The 22874-nt window shown below is 40.6% G+C and overlaps 1 protein-coding gene across 1 annotated transcript; it reads left to right on the forward strand.

Moving 5' to 3' along the window:
* The first annotated feature begins 5239 nt into the window (after nucleotides 1-5239).
* LOC133345095 (ATP-citrate synthase-like) lies at nucleotides 5240-22028 on the forward strand. Its single transcript, XM_061555572.1, has 28 exons — nucleotides 5240-5431; nucleotides 8079-8240; nucleotides 9805-9927; nucleotides 10220-10282; nucleotides 10787-10977; nucleotides 11582-11661; nucleotides 11882-12012; nucleotides 12224-12342; nucleotides 12544-12680; nucleotides 12889-12950; nucleotides 13148-13265; nucleotides 13579-13733; nucleotides 14795-14900; nucleotides 15202-15343; nucleotides 15655-15823; nucleotides 15964-16068; nucleotides 16189-16385; nucleotides 16556-16637; nucleotides 16728-16838; nucleotides 17060-17187; nucleotides 17534-17627; nucleotides 17782-17936; nucleotides 18409-18559; nucleotides 19132-19275; nucleotides 19508-19621; nucleotides 19913-19995; nucleotides 20120-20196; nucleotides 20386-22028. Exons 2-28 carry the CDS (start codon nucleotides 8082-8084, stop codon nucleotides 20478-20480), a joined length of 3291 nt encoding a protein of 1096 aa, XP_061411556.1. The 5' UTR covers nucleotides 5240-5431; nucleotides 8079-8081; the 3' UTR covers nucleotides 20481-22028.
* The last annotated feature ends 846 nt before the right edge of the window (nucleotides 22029-22874 follow it).

The raw sequence follows: 22874 nt of genomic DNA on the forward strand, positions 1-22874 counted from the left end.
ATCACACTAAAACGTGCGAAAAGCATTAAACTTGTGTGCATTGTGCAAAAAACATCAACAGTTCCTGAATAAGTGAAGATAATCATTAAAATAATAATTTGAATGCATCATCAAAATGGTGACCTAAGACAAGACGATCACAATGCATGTCTTCAGATTCGTAGATTGTCTTTGCATAATGCACAAAGGCTGAGTGCTTTTTACTCGTTTTGTCTGTTATTTGAAATATATGGCTTTCTGGCCTGCAATATGTTTCTATGATGGTGTTTTCTCGTCATTTACAGATGTGAGTATATGGAGTGGTAAAAGGGTTTGTAGGGTTCATAAAATCGTTTTTCGCATGACCAGATAAAAAAAAGTTAACTGGTTTGCCGCACACAGAAAAGCACATAAATAAAAAATGTTCACCTTTTAAACTGAGAAACGTAGGGAGATGTCGTGGTGTAACAGTTCGCACTGGATCTGCCATCTCCCGGCATGCCAGTTGATACAATGTGCAAGTTTCATGAATGTCCCCCGCCGCTGTCCACCCAGCAGTCAATCGGTTTCGATCGTAAAGAGATCGCCCAATGTGGAAGAATTGATCAAGTACCGTCTAGAGCTCCCTCTCGTGGAGGCCCTTTCATGAGCAAGCGATTTCAGAGCTGCACATTTTTGTATGTATGTTGAACTGATTTCGCACCATACGTAGCCAACCGTGCTAATCGGAGATGCGGGGAAAGAACAACAAATTAAACACAAAAGGGATGCTGACGCAGTTTAACGCTCAGCAGCGCACTGGACTTGCGATCCAGAGGTCGCCGGTTCGATTCTATCTCCCGGCGTGGCAGCTGAAACATGTATTATATACCCATTTATATTTACTCTTGGGCCTACCACGGCGCGGTTTAATTGTTCACGCGTGCCAAGAATTAGTGCAATCATTACAGAATAATTCTTTGTTTTTTTCGGTAAAGTCACGTATAAAGATAAAAGAATAAATTAAATAATAGCATACATGCTATTATTTAATTTATTCTTTAAATAATAGCATACATGCTATTATTTAATTTATTCTTTTATCTTAATACGTGACTTTACCGAAAAAACCAAAGAATAATTCCTGCAGTCACGAAAGCTCCAAAAATTAAGATCATTACAGAATAACTCTAGGGCAGTGTTATTCGTTACAAGGCCCGCGGGCCACTGGCGGACCCTGCTGGCCTTTAGTGCGGCACCTGACAATACACAATTGTGAAAATACCCCCATCGTGCTATCAAATCCAATGGTTTCAAAATCCAATGGTTTCAAATGTGACTGCCTTCAACACTGATATCTTATCGGGAAAGTGCCCCCCCCCCCGCCACCTCTGAATATTAGTGAACACTGCTCTAGATGGTATTCGGTTTACTCTTCCACGCTGGCCACACTTTGCCCCACGACATGGGCCTTGCTGTTTGAGCACTGTTAATGTGTAGTACCCGTATTTACAATGCTGGGTGGACAGAAATGGATGGGCGGAGCGAGATTTAATAACCTTTTCCAATTGAACCTTATGGCGGTAACCCGGCTCTCGCATAATGTCCGTGAAGCAGTCATTTTATCGGTTTTACTTAACTTGATTCCTGTGTTGTGGTCAAATCTTGTAATCTACATTTCGTCCACTTCCCGTTGTCCAATCAATTCCAATATTTGCACACGTACTCAGATCCGGTGACAATGCATGTCTGTATCAAAATCGGCATCAATTAATCAATTAATTCGCTCCTTTAAAGCAATTAACATTTGTATTGACGCCTTATTATTTATATATATATTAGCGTAGGTCAAAAACTCCGTGGTCCCTAAACTCTCGAATCGCTTCGCCCAAGAAGCAGGCGCCACGTGTCTCAGGCGCGCCTGCTCCGTGTGAACGAATTACGGGCACCCTCACTCCACACAAACAAAAGTTGTACATTGAAGATCTATATATATAAAAGGGAAATTTGTGAATGTGTGTCTGTTCAAAATGTTTAGCATACTTCCAGACATGCAACAAACTTGAAATTTAGCATGTGGGTAGTTTCCAGACTGTACACCATGCAAAAAGTATAAAAATAGACTTTTATAATAAAAAAAATTGGGGGGTGGGGCGCAATAATGGATATATTTTGCACGGCAAGTGAGCTGTGACGTCACATCTGTGATGTCACCCGCATGCGGAAGCGTTAGGCAGTGTGCCTGCTGATGTCACGCATCCCCCCCCCCCCAACCCTCCGCGAGTAAAGTACCATACAAATGTGTTGCAGGTCTAAGGCGTTCTTCGCGCAGCGTTGGTTTATTATTTGAGTCGTTTATTGCCGTACGCACCCTAAAAGTTGTGTCTGCAGCAAGCGCGTGTATGTGTACCTATGGACGCGCGCGTGTATGTGTGTGTGGGGGGGTGGAGCGGTAGTGTAGTGGTTAGCACGCTGCGCTACGAACCCAGCGACCCGAGTTCGTATTCCTGCTCACGGCCACCACCAGTGACGATAATTTGAACCGGTCCTGGGCCTCCCCTAGGTCGACTCAGCCTCAAACGAGTAACTGGTGTGGTGTGTGAACATCGCCACTGGGGAGACAAAGGCGGCCGGGAGTGGTGAATACAAGTCCCGGGCGAAGCCGTGTTAGTAAAGCAAGTTCATTTATAAAGTAATCTATTAAATTCAAGTAAGTGATGTGGGAGCAGGCGCCACATCATTGACGTACTTCTCGACCGTGAGTGAAATGAAGTTGTTCATAAAATCGTTGTTTAAAAAAAAGAAATGTTTATGGAGTTTTTTTTAGTCTGTCGATGGTCGACGATGCGTCAATCGACTCATCTCGACGAGCTGTACACGGTGCACTATGGTGCGTACGAGCGTTCAGGGTTTCAGCGCAATCGTCCTCGCTGCGTTTCGACATCGCGGTCGAGCACTGATTTGGGATTGATTGGTACCCCAGTCGCGGAGTTAAGTGCACCCCTGGAAAAAATTGTGTCCCAGATTCCAAAGAACACAGGATGAGATGTTACTATCCTTTGTGCAAGCACTTCCAAGAGTTCATGAACAGTGAGCCTGGTGAAATTTGGGGAGCGCATCGTCAGTAGTGACCCTTTGGATCCTAGGGTGTTTCGGCCTTTCATACTATACATTGCCTCGACCATTTTGTATTATTTGGTACTTCGGGGGTACCGCCATAAGGATCAATTGTTTCTACTGCCTCGCCAGAATATGGAACCGAATCGACGACCTCTGAATTCCCATTACTGGACACAATTGCAGCTCCCTTCGTTGGCAGGAATCTGCGTGAAGTGGTGTGTGGCAAGGGTCTTTATCGACTTCCCTCAACTGAAACAAACTGCATGTCCTCGACCAGAAATTGTGTACACATTGCATATCATTTTATTATCCAAATATTGCTTAGCAATTACATTGTTTTACGACTGTTCTTTATGAAGGTGATTTTGGCAAATCGGCTGAAGCTGGTTGTAATCACCCCTGAAACGTCGTACTCAAAATTGTAAATGTTGTTGATTTACTATCCAACATACCAGTGTGCTAAAGTAATCGCTAATTGGCACGTTTTATTTACGGTACCTAATTGGCTGAGGGGGTGGCTTGTTTAACGACACATTTATATTTACGCGATCTAACCCAATAAAATCCCTTTACATGCAACATTATGGATTAAAACTGGCTTAAATTGGAGCTTTCGTGACTGCAGGAATTATTCTTTGGTTCTTTCGGTAAAGTCACGTATTAAGATCAAATAATTTAATTTATTATTTTATCTTTATACGCGACTTTACCGAAAGAACCAAAGAATTAAAACTGGCTGTTTAAACATCTATGGGACCATTTTGCCAGTAGCAATAAAACAGGTGTTAAGATGTTCAAACATCAGACACCTTTTGCAAGGAATGAAGTCTGCATTACCCACACATACTTGTGGCAAACAAGCAAACAAGCTCTGATAATTCACGATTTTTGTTCCTGGGTAATGTTATTTTCTAATTTTCTAATTGTGTAAATTTCAAAATATCACTGTCCTGGTCACAAAAGCAAAGTTTGTGGGGAATAATAGCAATTTTCTGCAATTTAGAGGCATAAGCGAATAGGAAATAACACTTATTACACAGGAACAAAAAAAATGTGTTATACAGTTTTATTAATGGAGTGGATTATTAACTTTGCTTGGCCTAAAGTCTTCATTGTTAAACATCAACGTAACCCGCACATGCGTCTGATACACAACGCCCACGTCGCCTCGTGTCGGCATGTTAATTATCCAAGCGCCACGTAAGAGCGCGTGGTGGAGGCGTGTGTGGGGATGACCCCGTATATATTGGAGGGGGTGAGTGGCGAGATCACGCGATACGCTCCTAGCCAATCACAGCTCCGCATTTGCGAATTGGGGGGCGGTCTGCCAGAAGTGGCGCGTGATCGCTACCCCCCCCCCCTTTTCCGCTTTAAGCCCCGCCCACTTTGGAGGCGAGCCCCACCCACCTCCCACCAAGCCCCTCCAAGCCACGTCCCGTCGTAGCCCCCCCCCCACGCCCAATCGTCACTAAGTGACGGTGACGTCACCACGGCGCCTCTGCCAGGTCAGGTGCACTGTGACGTCACAATGAAGTGTGTCGAAGGCGTCACTGCTGGGCAGGAGGTCACACGGCCCATAACCCCATGGGCGTTGACTGACTGGCATCCGCTCTACCCCCTTACTGTGCCAACTTGCTGCATTTTAATCCGCCGCTCGTTGTTGTGAGCATCGCTCCTCTTGCCCTCCGTTGTTGGAGGGGCGACTTGCCACCAACTGCCCAGTAGGGCGTCCCCTCACGTCTGCCTCAAAACTGCCCTCCCATAGAGGCCGATCTTGACACCGCTGGTACCAAGCCTTTTCGACAAGTCCACTCAGCTCCACATCCTCCCGTACCGCATGAAGTCCATCCCTTCTCCAGCCCGTGTCGTGCCCGTTTGGCCCCCCTCTATCCGTCCAAACAGAAGCTGATTTGTGGGGCATGCTGCTGTGGTCTGGGCACGCAGCCCCCCCCCACCCAACGCAGACCCCCTCGCGCCACGACCGATTAACCACGCCACCCCCCTCCCTGCCGCGAATCCCCGCCCCTTTGCCGCGAAGCCCCGCCCACTTGCCGCGAAGCCACACCCCCTTGTCGCGAAGCCACGCCCCCTTGTCGCGAAGCCCCGCCCCCTTGCCGCGAAGCCCCGCCTCTCTTCTTGGCCACGCCCCTCACCCGGAACCCCCCTTCATTCATTGCGGCTTGAGTTAGGTCCGGGGCAGGAAAGCGTTCGCCTCGGTGCAACAGAGCAATTGACAGCGTCTCGGGCGAATATCAAACGCTACTTCACGACAGCAACAACAGGAACATTTTATCCGTAATCGGGTGATTGTTTTTATCCTTGTGGTTTTTCGCGTTTGTTTTAGGCCTCTACGGTAAGTTCCGCGTCACGCTTACTTAGCGGTTTGACTGCACATTGTCGCACGGTGACTTTGCTGGACGTATTTCTAATACACGTCAGTGCTGCTCATCGGAAGATATGTGTAATTTGTACTTTATTTAGTAATAGTTTGGATTATAATCACAGATATGTCGGTGTTAGGAGTCGCTACGTCTGTCGTTGATGGTGAGAGTTGAGGTTTGTCCCGAGAGACTCGGCTGACGATTTGAAGGCTTGGGCCCATTCTGAATTATGATACAGTAGACTATTAATTGATGTACTGTATACTAATAGCACTAAGAAGAACTGCATTACTCTCCACAACACACTATCTAGCAGGGTTTCAGCAGACGATGCGTGATGAACCCCATCTGCTTATCGCTGAGCTCGGTTGTGTACGGTATAACACTCCGTTTGTGATGTAAGGAAGTCACTGATGTGAATAAACTGCAGTCATTTGGACGACTCGTGAGTTGATGTGGTCTGCTCACTCCACATTGCTGTGGCCGCGACTGTACTTTACCGTAATGAAATACAGCAGCATCAATTGCTCATTAACTAATGGTCATTAGTTTGCAAATGTCAGCACGTTATGCCAACAAACCATGAGACCCAGCTGCCATAAATAGGCTGGAAATGAATGATGGTCACGTTGCAGTGTTAAATGTGCCAACTACTTTTAATAGTGTAATGTCAGATTCTCTTTTGTACATGAATTCTGTCAGCAGTGGCATTGGGCTAGCCACGTGCTTCTGATCCTATTACATGTGCTTAGTCTGTTGTGACGGATGACACTGGGCCCATTACAATTGATTAATCACAACCCATATTCAAAGTCAGGGACTGCACTTGCAAGTTATACTGTGCTGCATTGAAATACCAATGCTAGGCTCCTCGTAAAACGCAATACATTTCTCACTGTCTCCACGCATAATTTCGGTTTGGTTTAAATGTGGTCTTTTCCCCAGGGGTTTAGTGATGAAAGTGCGTACATCGTCACATTTACACTTAGGATGGGGTATATTATTAACATTCCATATACAGAGTTAACAAGTGTGTCATTGTGTAATTCGGCCTATGGCCAAAGCACATGGAACGCGCCCAAACATCGTCAAATCTTAGAAGCTAAGCAGCCCTGAGCCTGGATAGTGATTTGACGGGAGACCATTATGCATAATAGATGCAGGCTTCCGCCTGGCTGTATCGTCAGCATATGGCAGTGCAGGGAAATCCATCGTATTTGTACAATGCTTAATCGCGTATGCTTCCCCTTCAAAACGTACTTGGCCAGTGTGGTGAAGTATGGTCAAATATCCTCCACGGGGTGGCCAGGTCCACGTCACGCAGTGGATTGATAAAATGGTTATGTACTGTATTGGCGTTTCACTATTTTAAAGCCCTCTCTCTCTGCATGGATTATGAGCCTTAAAACTTTACAATCGCCAAAATATTGTACTTTATACCACATCTAATACAATAAACCGTCTGCCAAATGAACCAGACTACAAAGCTGTATTGATATATCACTAGTGATCGGGCTTGGACAACTTTAAGCGAGAATTACCTGGATCTTGTGTAGTGATCACATTTCACAAGTCGGCCAAATGTGTGTCATCAGTTTGTAAACCAGATTTAGCATGCACACCGCCCAGGGAAAACCTGACAACCGAGTAAACATTGTATGTATTTTCTGTTTAAGCAAACAACGAGGTTATCTTCTTGCTCATTGCCTTTTCGATGTGGCCGTTTTACCACTGTACTGCTTGGCGTAGGGTTATGCAAATGTTTGTCTTTTAAACACTCCATTATCATTTTATTTGCTTTTTAAAATGGACAGCAACTAAGGTTGTGAAAATCCATAATTTATATGGAATAGCATTTCTAAACTCCATACCATTTCCACTTGGTGTGATTATGCACTGTAATCCAAGACCATTATCGGAGGGGCTTTACAGACACTTGGTCACGCTTGTTATAAATTAATGGTAGTAAGTTATTTACAACCAGTGTTTTTTTTTCTGCCCGTATAGCACAGTTCACTTGCAGTTAATGTCATGGAATGCATGCACACAATAAGACATTGTGTCCCGTAAATTTAATGTATTGTGTTTTTCTGTCAGGTCCCACAAAAATTAGGTTAATTTATAAAATTGAATACGAGTAGTGTGACTACATACAATTATATCTTTTTTATTTTACTTAATTGCTCAGAACATTGTATTTTGGTCATTTGTATTTGACAGTAGTGTCCTTTTGCAATGAGTAATTTGCGCTTCTGTACTGTAATGGTGTTAAACGTGTCTACATTAAAATAGTGCAGCTTTTAAATGGCGAAAAACTGATTATTGCCTTGGCAACTTGTTCATTTGGTTTTAAGAAGTAGCTGTAAAACAACGTTTTCGTAATACAATTGCAGGTACAAAATAAGGTTTTCTCTACAAAAGAAAATATTTTATCTTATCGTTAGGGTCAGCATTTTTTCACTGATAATTATAAAGGCTTCTACGATTAATAATGTGGATTTCTTGCTTTGTTTGTGAGAAGGAATTATAAGGCTTTGAGTTTAATTAAACTGGCATGAGAATGCAGGTAAATTGAGAAATTACAGAATATAAATGGTATGCTTTTGTGTTTTACTTCAGGTCATGTCTGCAAAAGCTGTTCGTGAGGCGACTGGGAAATTTCTAGTGCACAAACATCTGAGTGCTGCAGTGTCCGTTCAAAACAAATCGCGTCATGCCACCCTCACCTCCGAAACCGACTGGGATCGGCTTGTCCAGGAACATCCCTGGCTACTTGATCATGTGAGCTAAAACTGAGTTGAATTGAAAATGTTGTTACACAGCTGTGACTGGTATGCTTGTGAACACACTTAAATTGTTCTGCTGAAAGTAGTTTGACCAGTGGAACCAGTATAAAGACTTGAATGTTCTACTCAAACTGGAATGTAACTTTTAACACGTTTCATGTATAAATATTTAGTAAAGGCGAGTTTTGGACAGGTTGTATGAGTAGTGATCAATATTGTTGATGCGTAACGAAGCATCCATCGATCACATTCATATGAATCCTTGAGCTCAACATACGTTAAGCATTCAGTTAAGGGTGACCCCTGCGGCCATTCGAGGCAACTGCATTCATCATCAGTCATTGTCAAACTTCCGCATGTTGAAGGCCCACTGCAAGCTGCAGCCACCTCTTGCAATTTAACACGTAGGCTTTCGCGACCAGTATTATTCATCATATAGGTTTTTGGGTTAGATCGCGTTATTCATAAATGTGTTCCAACCCTCCACCAAACGACACGGCCAATCAGTAAAAAGTGTTACGTTGACATAAGACAAATAGTTCACTACTTTAGCCCACCGGTGTGTTGAAGAGTGAATCCACAACATTTACAATTTGAGTACGACGTTTCGCTGGAAATTACATCCAGCATCTTCGGGCGATTTACCAGAATAGTGAAGCCATCCACCTGCTTCCGGATGACGTCATCATTGTTGAACCTCATCACGTTTCGAGATCACAGGCAGGTGTGGGGGTGTATGCAATTATGTAATAGATCAGATCAGCCACTTACCATGTGACTCACTTGTAAGGATTTGTAATGTGTTGTGTATTACTTAATAATACGCTTCCAGGCTGCACTGAGTCTGTAGCTATCAGAGTGGTTGAAATTATTTGAATTCTCAATTTTGATTGATTCTCTAACTCGTCTTGGCCAGTAATAATTAGTTCTGCATAACACTCCAACGTTATCAAAATCAATTGAATGTCCTTGGCAAACATTTAGCATTTGACTCAACCCTGACGCCTGTATATTTATAGTTTACATGTTCTCCCCGTCGTCACGTGAATTTCTCTCCAGGTCCACTGATTTTTCCCTCCACATTTAGAATCAACATGCGTTTAGAGTATATATAGCTCGGTGGGCTTTTCCTGATAAAATAAAAAATAGTTGATTCTTAATAGTTGTAGTTTTACATTTATTCAATAATTGAATGTTCTCTGGGTATTCTGTTAGCGACCATCTCTCCACATTAAAGAGTGAATGGCACGCGTTTCCCAAATGTAGAAAAGGAAAATTAAGAATATTAGTGAGCAGTGGCACAATGATTCATCCTCCCTATTAGTTATCTGTCGTTCTGAGATGTATTCCGGCAACAGCTTGTGTAAGTGTCAAGTGATATCTGAACCAGTCCTGGGTCCTTCGCACTTCACCAACCTGCACTTACCAATGTCGTGAAGAGTGATTAAACAGCCACCACAACCATAATAGAATAGGAATCCTTCAACCAGCAGTGGATTGACAAAAGGGATGTAAGTTACTTTTTTTTTATCAAATACTCCTTGTTGCTTTTGTTGCAGAGGCTGGTGGTGAAGCCTGACCAGCTAATTAAGCGCCGTGGAAAGCTTGGACTGATTGGCGTCAACTTAGATTTCCAAGGTGTACAGGAGTGGATTAGAACGCGAATAGGTCAGGAGATCCAGGTCAGTTTTTGTTTACACAAATTAAGCTATTCATCATGAAGAAATTTAACTGAGCTTACAATTAGCAGGTTATTAATGTTGTAAAGGATCAGTGCTTGCACAGCTTGTGTGGTTTTAGCTATATATGATAGCAGATTGATTTTATTTTTGATGTTATGTTTACTCATAGTTTTCAATGTCCGCTTACAGATAATTGGATATTTTATCATCGTGGTTTTACCAGAAGGAATTGTTCAATTCATTTATACTCATAAATGCTGAATAATCACATTTTCTTTATATTTTGTTTCAGGTTGAAGCAGCTTCAGGCATATTGAAGAACTTTATAATTGAACCTTTTGTACCCCACCAACAGGTAATATGATAAAATAAGCAATTTTCTACAAATTATAGTCATCAAGAGATATCAATTCATTCGCTGTTTATATTAGGGTAGTATATATACCATAACATTTTAATGTAGTTGATAGCCTGGTTCACTGGCTTGTAGCAGATTGTATACTGTGCACTGAATAAAAATACTGAACATTAAAAATGCATGTCAAAGTTAAATTTGTGTCTGAAACTTGTTTTTATTTACAATGTATTTTTTAAAAATATTTTTCAGCTCAAGCTGATGTTTATTCACATTACAGAGTTTACAGGCATCATGTATCAGTTTATAAATAAATACATGAATGTTAATTTTTGATAAGTAAAGATGCCCTTAATACAATTTTCATATTTAACATTCCACTCTTTGTAAATATTGAATGTACTTTTCGTTATTTAGTGAAGGCTTGATTTCAGTTAATATTAAAGTTGTAGATTATTTATTGCATGAGATGTCATTGAGTTCACCGCCTACCGTTTCTGGCAGGAGGAGGAGTTTTATGTGTGCATTTACGCAACCCGCGAGGGTGATGTGGTGCTCTTCCACCACGAGGGAGGGGTCGACGTGGGGGATGTGGACTCCAAGGCTCTGCGCTTCCTAGTGGGTATTGACAAGGGCCTGACGCAAGAACAGGTGAAGACGCAGCTTCTGGTGAACGTGCCTGGTCCCCGCCAAGAGTGAGTACAGCAATGCTAGGCTGGTTTTGTCCATAAGATAATAGACAATGTATAATATTCCTGATGGAAATGTGTTAACACCTTCCAACTAAGGTTGAATGCATGAGTGCTGACCCTGCTTGTCTGTCAATCCATCTGTCTGTAGGGGGTAGATGGGCACAATTGTTCTAGAGAAAACTAACCAAATTGATTGAAGGGTCGTCATGAACTTGGTGATAAAACAGCACTCAAAGGATTATCCCTGGCAGTCAATGCTATGATGTCATCACATGTAACTTGATCTCATGTCCCACAGCTTGAAAAGTTAGTTATTATTGCTAATTAAACTCCTCCAAGGACAAACGCATGTTGTTGAAAACTGTTACATAATGCATGTGTATCATGAGTTTTATTGTAATTGAGTGAATAATTAAGTAAACACATGAACAATGATACGTTTTCATATTTTTTAAATACAATTTTTCTAATTATTGTTAAACAAAGATGTGTATGAGAATGTGTACCAACGATTTAAAATAAAACACGTTTTAATTTAATTGAAATAATGTTTTTAAAATACTAGTCACTCATAAATGCAGTAATTAAAGATGTCTGCTTTTTTCAGGGTTCTAGCAAGTTTTGTCACTGAGCTCTTCAAGTTGTTTGAAGACCTATACTTCACTTACCTGGAGATAAATCCACTTGGTATAGTGCACCTATCATTGTCTAATTTTGTCTGCCTGCTTACCTTTGCCACCATCCATCTTGCCAAGCACCTTACGACTTGCCCCTCACCTACCCCCATGCTTTTTGACAGCATATTAATCACCATAATTGTTGTGTACTAAACTGAAGCATAGCTTAATCAGTTGTTTCTGGTGTACTGCAGGGTGTAATGCAATGATGTGTTGTTTGTGTGGTGCAGTTGTAACAGATGATGGGGTGTATGTGCTGGATATGGCTGCCAAGTTGGATGCCACAGCAGACTATCTCTGCAAGGCCAAATGGGGCGATATTGAATTTCCACCCCCATTCGGCCGTGAAGCCTACCCAGAGGTAATAAACTATCTGACACGGGCATATTTTGTTTCCTGGTCTCAATAATTGCACATAAATATTCACAGATAAATGTTGTATCAGGTGTGCCCTGTTTATCCAGTGTCATATAAGTATGTTTTGCATTTCAAAATGATTCCAATGCCCTTATGGTTTAGAGATAGTCTACATCTAATAGTGTATTCACAGTACTGGTTTTATATGTGAATAGGAAGCGTACATCGCTGATCTCGATGCGAAGAGTGGTGCCAGCCTGAAGTTGACCATCCTAAATCCCAGGGGTCGGATCTGGACCATGGTAGCTGGTGGAGGGGCATCTGTCGTCTACAGGTCTTTGAAAATGTTCAATTTGCTTAAAAAATATATACATTTTTACAATTTCGTATTGATAAATGCTTTCAATATAACTTGTTTGAGTCTTTATTTCAAACGTCACCAGCTGTACTTTTGAATGTCAATTTACGCAATTGATGCATATTTTGTCACTTAATTTGAATATGTCCTTCCTCTGTTTTATTCTCATTCAAATAGTGACACCATCTGTGATCTGGGTGCAATGGAGGAGCTTGCTAATTATGGAGAGTACTCTGGTGCACCCAGTGAGCAGCAGACATATGACTATGCCAAAACCATCCTGTCACTCATGACTCGTGAAAAGCACGCTGATGGTAAGAGCACATCCCTGGTACAGAGCATTTTGCTACCTGGGAGTAAATGCAGGGTCTATAGGATACGTTACCAGAATAATGTGAATTGTTTAAATTCATCTTATCAATGAGAGGCCCTATTGAACATTTTTGAGAAAATATCCTTGGTTTTATGGCTCTTAAAAGGTCAAACGATGACTTCTGTTACATCAGACTAATTTTCTTTCAGGGAAAGTGCTCATCATTGGAGGAGGCATTGCTAACTTCACAAACGTCGCTGCAACCTTCAAAGTACGTTGTTGCCATTATATTTTACATTAGAATGAAACAGATCCCAAAGTTTATTAATGACCATAATTGCAACTTTAAATTGAAATACCTTTCATGCAAGTAATTTAGATTATTTTTGTTGAGCTTGGTTTTGGTGATGTTCATGTATAATTCATTGTGGTGCTTGAGAATCTGCAATCTATTTACTCACATGACAGGGCATTGTGCGAGCAATCAAAGATTTCCGGGCTCGTCTAAAGGAAAATGGCGTGAGCATTTTTGTGCGACGTGGAGGCCCCAACTACCAAGAGGGCCTTCGTGTCATGCGCGAAGTTGGTGAGTTTTGTTTGAATTAAGATGCAATAATACAGAAGGCATTGGGGAGTACCATTGTACATCATTCGGGGTTATGGATAATTCGGCAAGGACAGAGCCCCATATGTGTTGAATTAACAAGGGTTTACTGTATAAATAAAATAAAATCACCAGACATCTTTGCTGAACCACAGATAATCCTGAGCCTAAATTCCAGAATTATTAACATTAAAAAGCTAAACTATTTAAAAACAAAATCGAATGAGTAAATTAAATGCATTGCACTGAGTGAGTTGATTTTTGTGCGGCTATTTCTTATGCATATCACCAACAGGTCAGACAACAGGCATTCCAATCCATGTGTTCGGCACGGAGACGCACATGACGGCCATAGTGGGAATGGCGCTGGGGCTGCGGCCCATCCCGGACACCACGCCAGCGGAGGCTCACACTGCCAACTTTCTCCTGAATGCTAGCACGCAATCCGCAGTGAGACTCAACACATGCAACTTTTATTCCTAGATTTTTTTATATGCTTAAAATTGTGTATCTTCTATGAATATTATTATCTACAATCAGAAATTGTATTACAGTTGATCCAATACAGGAAAGTGGCAATTTAAAAATTAACCAAACAAAGCTATCGTTCCAAAAATGTTGGTATACCAGTGAGGGCATTGGCTAATTCCAATTTATGTTTTTTGCATCTTTGCTAAATTCACATCTCCGAGCAAGTGTGTTGTCTATGAGTTGATCTGCGCACTGTAAAGAAATGTAGTTTCTAATGTGCTACATCGATGATGTGGGCAATGATGTTTCATCAAATAGTAATCTGATTTAAACAAAAAAATTGTCACAAGATGAATGCTATTTATGTATTCATCTGTCTATCCATGGCTGGATTTAGGTTCGTATTTCATAGCAATTATCTTTGTTGCTTGCCAGTGTAGAATATGTATTCACTATGAACATTGAGTTATGCAATATAGCAATATTTCAAGTTCAAAAGCGATAATGAGATGTCAAAAAATTGGGAATAGGTGTCAATACCAATGAAAAAAATCTGACGCATACTACCATGGCAATTAGCCACATTTTGGCGATGCACATTTTTTTCCAACAAGTAAATCAGGTCCTAATTATGTATTAACATTAATAGATTCTGTAGGTTGTTTACATTGAAGTTGATGATAACTCAATTAAATAATTAATTTTGCTTAAGATATAGACACTGTACACTTTAGATATGTAAGTAAGCCTCTTGTAAAATGTGCAATCCATGAATTTATATAAATGTCAAGTTTTGGTTTTTATTTGCTAACATCACAAGTATTTAAATTATCACTGTAATATGATATGTTGATATAAATGTAGCAAAATATTAAATATTTAATCTATACCATTATGATTGTCTCTCTTGTTGACAAGTTGAAGTCTTTTGCAATGTTGGCATTTCAAACTGTATGGTTTATGTAGAAACCGCGTATGAATCGTGGCAAGACCGCGTATTGGTCATGTCGACAATCCATATGATTTTCATCCATCCACAGAATACACCTGCTGCGAGTCGAAAGGGCTCTGTTTCAGAGGGTAACAGGAGCCAGGGCCGCAGGCACAGGTGCATGTCTGGGGAGCACCCTGGTGCAGCCACCCCTCGTGAGTTACTTCTCAAAATGAGTCTTGTAAACTTCATATTTAGAGCAATGTGTGTGCCATCCCACATAATAAAATGTGAATATAATGCTAGGTTCTGCTTTTTCATAATTTGGGCTTGCAATTTTGTGAATATATCGCATTAAACCATCAATTATTATATTAATAGGACATTAACTTCCATAGGTGTAAACATAATTAAACTTTTAGTAAGTTTATATGTTCTTGACAGATTAAATGGTTTTATATTTTAATTCCAAAAATGTATGATGTGTATGTATAATTTTCACTTTGTTTTTCACAGGTAAACTGACAAAACTGTTTGGGAATCATACCAAGTCCATAATCTGGGGGATGCAGACACGTGCTGTGCAGGGCATGCTGGACTTTGACTATGTGTGCTCCCGTGAGGAGCCCTCTGTTGCTGCCATGGTCTACCCTTTCACGTGAGTAAACAGCAAGCATCAATATATTTCCCAACAGGTTTAGTTGCCTTAAAATAAATATGCTGACATAATGGCAAATAAAATCAAAGGTTTTGAAACAGGACCCTGCATTTGTGCACAAACCCACACTTTTTATATTGTTTTAAACTTGGTTAATCGCACATGACCAATGATTTGTACTCAAAATGGAATCCTTAAATAAATCTGACAGTTTGAGGCACATGCTTAGATCTGTATTCTCTTTTAGTCTTACTACCTTTTGCAGCCAAGAATAATTATCTTGTTACTTTGACTTTTTATATTGTGAGCAGTGGTGACCATAAGCAGAAATTCTACTGGGGCCATAAGGAGATCCTGATTCCAGTCTACAAGAGCATGGCTGAGGCTATGAAGAAGCATTCCGATGTGGACGTTCTCATCAGCTTTGCTTCTCTGCGTTCTGCCTATGACAGCACGGTGGAAACGTTGGGCTTTCCACAGGTGCACCTCTCATTTTCGAGTATTCATTCATTGGAAATTGTGAAGTTGGAGTTAAACATTTAATAAGCTCTTTTAATTAACTTTTGAAAAACACTATTTTATGTCTCCTTGTGTTGTGCACTCTTGTCATTTGTGTGCAGATTCACACAATTGCAATTATTGCCGAAGGTATTCCAGAGGCGCTCACTCGGAAGCTGATAAAAATGGCGGATGAGAAGGGCGTCACCATCATCGGACCCGCCACGGTAAACGAAGTGCGCCTATTAGCACTGCTGTTTATCAGCTGTTATTTACACGTTATTCCTAAATGTCTTCATAACATATTTGACTGACTTTGCGTACTTCATTGAATGTTATGTTTCCAGGTTGGTGGGATCAAGCCAGGCTGCTTTAAGATCGGGAACACGGGTGGCATGCTGGACAACATCCTAGCCTCCAAGCTGTACCGCCCGGGCAGTGTGGCATACGTGTCTCGCTCCGGCGGAATGTCAAACGAGCTCAACAACATTATCTCGCGCACAACAGACGGCGTGTATGAGGGTGTGGCGATCGGTGGGGACAGGTGTGAAAATTATAGCCTTTCTCACTATGTTCCTAGAGGGTAACAGGGATTTGTTTTGGGTTGTGATGCAGCTTTTAGAATTGTGACCAGTACAGCTGGCTTAACTCACATTTACATTTGAGCCTGTTTTATACATGAATCATTTCAGTTTTTTTCATTTATTACTGCAGATACCCTGGCTCCACTTTCATTGAGCATGTGCTCCGATATCAAGACACTCCTGAAGTAAAGATGATCGTCTTGCTGGGAGAGGTACATCAAATTTTTCTTGCGATCTAATTTCGTTAATTAATAGCATGATCGGGTTGCTATATTCATCGCATATGTTTTATTGTACGGCAGGTGGGGGGCACAGAGGAGTACAAGATTTGCCAGGACATCAAGGAAGGCCGTGTGACTAAACCTGTGGTGGCGTGGTGCATTGGAACCTGTGCCACGATGTTTACATCTGAAGTAATTAAATAACTCAAACATTTTATATGAAAGTACTTAATTGTAACAAATGCACAGTAAAATACATTTTTATTGGGATATTGTATACATATGAGATAAAAACATGGATACATATAAAAATGTTTGGTTTACAATAATTGTACGAAATATTTCTATGCCTTTTTATTGTATTTTCTGACGTTCTTCGTGTTTATGTTTTTGGAATTTCCTATTGTGCCCAGGTCCAGTTTGGCCATGCAGGCGCCTGTGCCAATCAAGACTCTGAGACTGCTGTCGCCAAGAACGCAGCTTTGACTGAAGCGGGGGCTTATGTCCCAAACAACTTTGATGAACTAGGAGATAAAATAAAGCAAGTTTTATGATGAGAATAGGTTGTCCCCTTTTTTCTGGCAACAGGTGTTAAGATGTTAAAACACCAAACTGAAACCTTATACAAGGAATCATGTCTGCATTAACCACGATACTTGTGGTCAGAATGCAAACAAAAAAACACTGATAATATATGAATTCTTTGAAAATGATTGGTCCACACCAGAGACAGCTTTCTTAGTCTCAAAACGGTGTTAGACCAGAGTACGCCAAAAGGCGTTTTATGATATTAAAATTCATAGCTTATTGTCAATGTAGAATAAACAATAGTGCACGTTAAAAGTTTGTATATGTTGAACGCTAACATGAATGCTTTGTGCTGTTAGGGCTGTGTATGACGACCTTGTGCAGCAAGGAGTGATCGTCCCAGCACCAGAAGTGCCTCCTCCAACTGTACCCATGGATTACTCCTGGGCCAGGGTGCGTGTGCATTCCCAGCTTATGTCCAGCTGTTCAGATATCCTGCAATTACTGTATGATACAAATAAATGTATACATTTAAACCTGTAGTCATGAAGCCGTTTACAGGCAAACAAATTATTGAGGCTGTTTTTACAATTGTATATTTACGCAGGAACTGGGCCTCATCCGCAAGCCAGCATCCTTCATGACAAGCATCTGCGATGAGCGTGGCCAGGAGTTGGTCTACGCGGGCATGCCCATCACGGAGGTATTCAAGGAGGATATTGGCCTGGGTGGGGTACTCGGCCTCCTTTGGTTCCAGCGCAGGTATGCTTCACGAGATGTAATTTCCTTGTCGACTGTATAGCAACAGTTTTTTTCCTACCCTTGCAAAGGAAACCTATGGTACCAAATGTTTTCATAACTAGACTTTTACCAATTTTAATTGTGCTTATTTGCATAGTATTATCAGCGCTATTCCATCGTACAAATATGCACATTGTAGCAATGCCCGTGTTACATACACTGTCTATGTAAAATATTCATCACTAGACGTTATTAAATAAAGTTGCATGAATATAAATTAGCTACCCATGAAGGGCGCTGTTTGGTGAGAAGTGATGATATTTGACTTTTAACATCTTAGTAAATTTTGTACTTAATTAAATTATTCACATACATAAATGCATTTGTTTCTCTTGACGTTTCCGTGAAATAAGACATTAAACGTAATGCATAATTATTATAGGATATGCAATGCTTGGAAGGAAAATGACGTTGCTTATGCTTCCGTGTGCAGCTTGCCCAAATACGCCAGCAAGTTCATTGAGATGTGTCTCATGGTGACGGCTGACCACGGCCCTGCCGTGTCAGGCGCTCACAACACAATCGTGTGTGCTCGCGCAGGCAAGGACCTGGTGTCCAGCCTCACCTCCGGGCTGCTCACCATTGTGAGTCCCTTCACAGCAGAGCTGCCTCTTCATACCACCTTCTAATAGACCATGAGCCAGATTCAAAATGGCAACCATATCTTTAGTAGTACCAATTTATTTATACGGCTAGTAGTGAATTACTTGATAACCCACTCATTTTAAATGTTTAGCACATAATTCACTGTCATTTGCCACACTAAAACTGGAACCACTAAAGTTAGGCCACCTCAAGTGGTACCGGCAAGTGAAATAACTGCTCTCGGCTCATGGACTATAAGCCGAAAGTCATATTATTGCATGGCCACGGCTGCTTTAATTTTATATCTCCACACATTTCTATTCCGCGCCTCTTCTCTAAACACATCCACCGTCTTCAAATCTCATTTCACATCCTTCCATCTCACCTTCTGTCTCCCTCTACTCCTGCCCTCATACTCAGGTCTATTCACACTGGTTCCTAAAAGAGTATGTTAAGTGGTGGGATAATTATGTGTCTAATTTATTAACTGGTTTCATGTTTTCACTTAAAAAATATGTCCGTGCATTAAAATATAACATTTGGTCTGTTTGATTCTTTCCCCTGCAAACAGGGTGATCGTTTTGGAGGAGCTCTGGATGCAGCAGCTAAACAGTTCAGCCATGCATTTGACAGCGGTCAGATCCCCATGGACTTTGTTAATAAGATGAAAAAGGAAGGAAAGCTGATCATGGGCATTGGCCACCGTGTCAAGTCTGTAAGTAGTGGCTGGTGCAACAAAAGCAGAAATATTGCACAATTATCATTACTACTTGCTAAGTGCTTTTATTTATAATTAATAGTGTGAATATGATGATCATGAACATGGTGCGAATTTATTTTTGCACTGTTGGTAGTTTTGAAATGTAAATGCCACTTGTATAAATAATGACAATATTGGCAATAACAATTGTCAGTGGAATAATATTAACCTTTGTGCACACCCACAGATTAACAATCCAGACGTGCGGGTACAGATCTTGAAGGAGTATGCGCAACAAAAATTCCCGGCAACACCACTGCTAGACTATGCCCTGGAGGTGGAGAAGATCACCACATCCAAGGTGTGAACGAGATGATAATAACGTCCTTACAGTTGGTATCTGCTACATTTATTTGTATTTCACGTTTTGTTTATTTCAATTTGTATTCCTTAAAACTGATTGAAAGCCCGCTTGGATGCATCTTATTTTGTACAACACATTTATGTCTCCAACAAAACAAATTAAAGTTCATATATCTTTATAAAAGTAGCTTTTGATTTGATGCAAGATGGCTGGTCTTCCCTATTACTTCACTGGGTTTGTTTTCACTGCAAGATCTTTACAACTGTGCATCTGTATCATCCAATTTAGAAACCCAACTTGATCCTGAATGTGGATGGCCTGATTGGTGTGGTGTTTGTTGATTTGCTGAGGAGCTGTGGAAGCTTCACAAGGTAACCTGCTCTGACAATTTAATTCAGATGGAGAAGTTTATTTATTGTGATTATTGACTTCGTTGTCATGTCTGATTTTCCTTCGCTGTATTCTTTGTAGATTTGAATATTGTTGTAATTTCAGGGAGGAGGCGGATGAGTATGTGGAGATCGGAGCACTCAATGGAATCTTCGTCTTGGGTAGAAGCATGGGCTTTATTGGTAACTTGAGTTTAGGTTTTTTCATACCTTGCACATTTATAGTTACAATTCAAAATGTGTCGCAATCGCGCTTATACGGCACTCTAAGTTTGCTCGTTACATTTAAATTATTGTGCAAATGTATCTTTGTTTTGCCTCTGCCTGGGTGTGATTTCACCAACAAAGCTTCACTTTGTGTTTACTACACAGGGCATTTTCTGGACCAGAAGCGCCTGAAGCAGGGTCTCTATCGCCACCCATGGGATGACATCTCCTACGTCCTGCCTGAGCACATGACCATGTGAATCCAACTTATTGCCATGCTGCAATCAGGGTCTTAAACTCAAAAGTTATTATTTTATTCCGTACTTTTGGAAAGTATTTATAGTTTATGGATGTGAAGTAATTTTATTAAGTTTTTCACTCATTTACTGGTCTAATGTCTTGGCGTGCATTGAGTGTTCATTATTTGCAATTGTGCATGTGGTATACAGCTGGCGAACGTGATAAGGAATATACAAACATGCTTTTAAGTATAAAAGTATCCTCAATATTTACTCATTGTTTTACTGAAAATGCTCCATATTAGACTACCTACAGTATATAAAGCTGGGTTTCTTCTGTTTCCATCACTTGTGCTTTACTTTTTTGCACTTTCTATTAGTTAATAGTATAATTGTTAAAACACCCTAAGACTCATGTGTCGTGGTGGTCAAAACTGATGTCTTTAGATTAGCAAATGTGGATAGTAAACCATGCATTAGCTAAATTGCAGGGGTTAGAAAACATTCCTTTCAATATAGCAATGTTAAATGATAATAAACCAATGTTTTTTCTTATAGTGCTGTAGATAATGATATACAGCACAAATTAACCTTATGGCGGGACCCCGGGGTCCCATAAGCCCCCGGCTCTCGCATAAACTGCGTTGCGACGTCATTTTATGTCTGTTGAAGGCAAACGATACGGCAATCTATCCCTCTCGACCAGCTCTCCATGATGCGCTAATCAAAGTTTCAAAGTTTTGTTCATGACTACGGCAATTTTGGCAACGACGGGTGCTTTGTGAAGAACGAGAGGATTTATTTCTGGTGGGTCGCGGCGTTTATGTGCACGGTGGGACACAGTCGCCAAAAATTAATTATGATTTTGACTTCTGTTTATTCGGGACCCTGGGGTCCCACCATAAGGTTCAAATGTCACACAACCCATTCTCCAAAGTACTATGTTCCATAGTGATCAGTTGACTACCTGATTTACATATGTAATGTTTGCTACATCACCAATTTAAAATACATTCAGCTTGTAGGTGCAACATTGCTACATTTGAAATTTACTGGCAAGATACTTAGAAGGTATTAAATTATTATCTATTAGGATATTTTTGGACATTTCAAGGAAACTGTTATATTAACTTTGTGGGGGTATGATATTTTTTTAAGTTGAGGTTCAGCTTAGGTGAAAAGCTGTGAATGCTCAAATACTTTACTGGGCAACATGATGTCCAAGACATTCTAGACAATGGACTACATACAGAACTTTAAAAAAGTAATTATACTCAAATGTGGAAAGTTGTATTGGCCTCTGAATAGTTCCAAAGATAATGAAAATGATTTAAGGTAATTGGTGAAATTTTTGTGACGTTTTGCTGTCTTATTGACAATCTTAATTATTTTCGTTTTTTAAGTATTTCTATCTTATGAAAAAGTTACCATGCATTTGTTTTTTTATTCATTACAAGGGCAGTAAACATTGGAATTGTATGTTTGCTACATTCAAATACGTTCTTATTTTGCTGTTTTGGTGTGTTTAAAAATTTTAAAGAATAAATTCAGTTGCACCTGTCAAATACAGCCATTCCTGTCGATCTATGCGTGTTTTGTACGTTGTTGTGGCTTTGTATAATGTTCATAAAACACCTAACATGTTTAGCTGCCAACAATAACTGGCGTGTGAACAATTATCCTGATAATGTACACTCGTTCATAACCCACTTGAATCGCAACTGTTTACAATACTTTACAAGTATGCATCATAAGGTCGCACTCATTGCACAAAAAGTCATTGCCACAAATTAACCACAATACCCATAATGTGTTTTGGGTTAGATCGCATAAATATAAATGTGTCGTTGAACCCACCACCACCCGACAAGGCCAATTATGTTTTTCACGTAAACAGAACATGCCACATCGTTGCTAGTACAGCACACCGGTGTGTTGGAGGGCAAATCCACAACATTTACAACCCGAGTATGACGTTTTGCCAGTAATTGCAACTTGCATCATCAGGCGGACAGCCAGATTTGTGGAGAGATCCTGTTTCGTTCCTTAGGAATATATTTGATGACGTCACTTGTGAGCCCTTCACGTGCGAAGGGGGGGATTAATGAATGCATATACATTACAATGGGTATCCATTACCAGTTGGATTATTCACATTACGCATGCACATTGTTCTTGTATTTCCTGACGTTTGTGGGCACTAAAATAGCAGTACCTATTATTGTTTGTGCACAGGTAATCCACAACGTATAAGCATGCATTTAAACAATGTATTATTTGATTATTCGCTTTCAAGCAGCACTAAGCTTGTAGCTATTCGAACAGTATATAAAAAAATATATAAATTTAGATAGATTAATTAGTATTGGCCACTAGTAACTAGTTTTGCACAGAACTTAAACTTTATCAAAGTCA

Source organism: Lethenteron reissneri, chromosome 21 (assembly GCF_015708825.2).
Source record: "Lethenteron reissneri isolate LAM-NWPU_2019-01 chromosome 21, ASM1570882v1, whole genome shotgun sequence".
NCBI lineage: Eukaryota > Metazoa > Chordata > Hyperoartia > Petromyzontiformes > Petromyzontidae > Lethenteron > Lethenteron reissneri.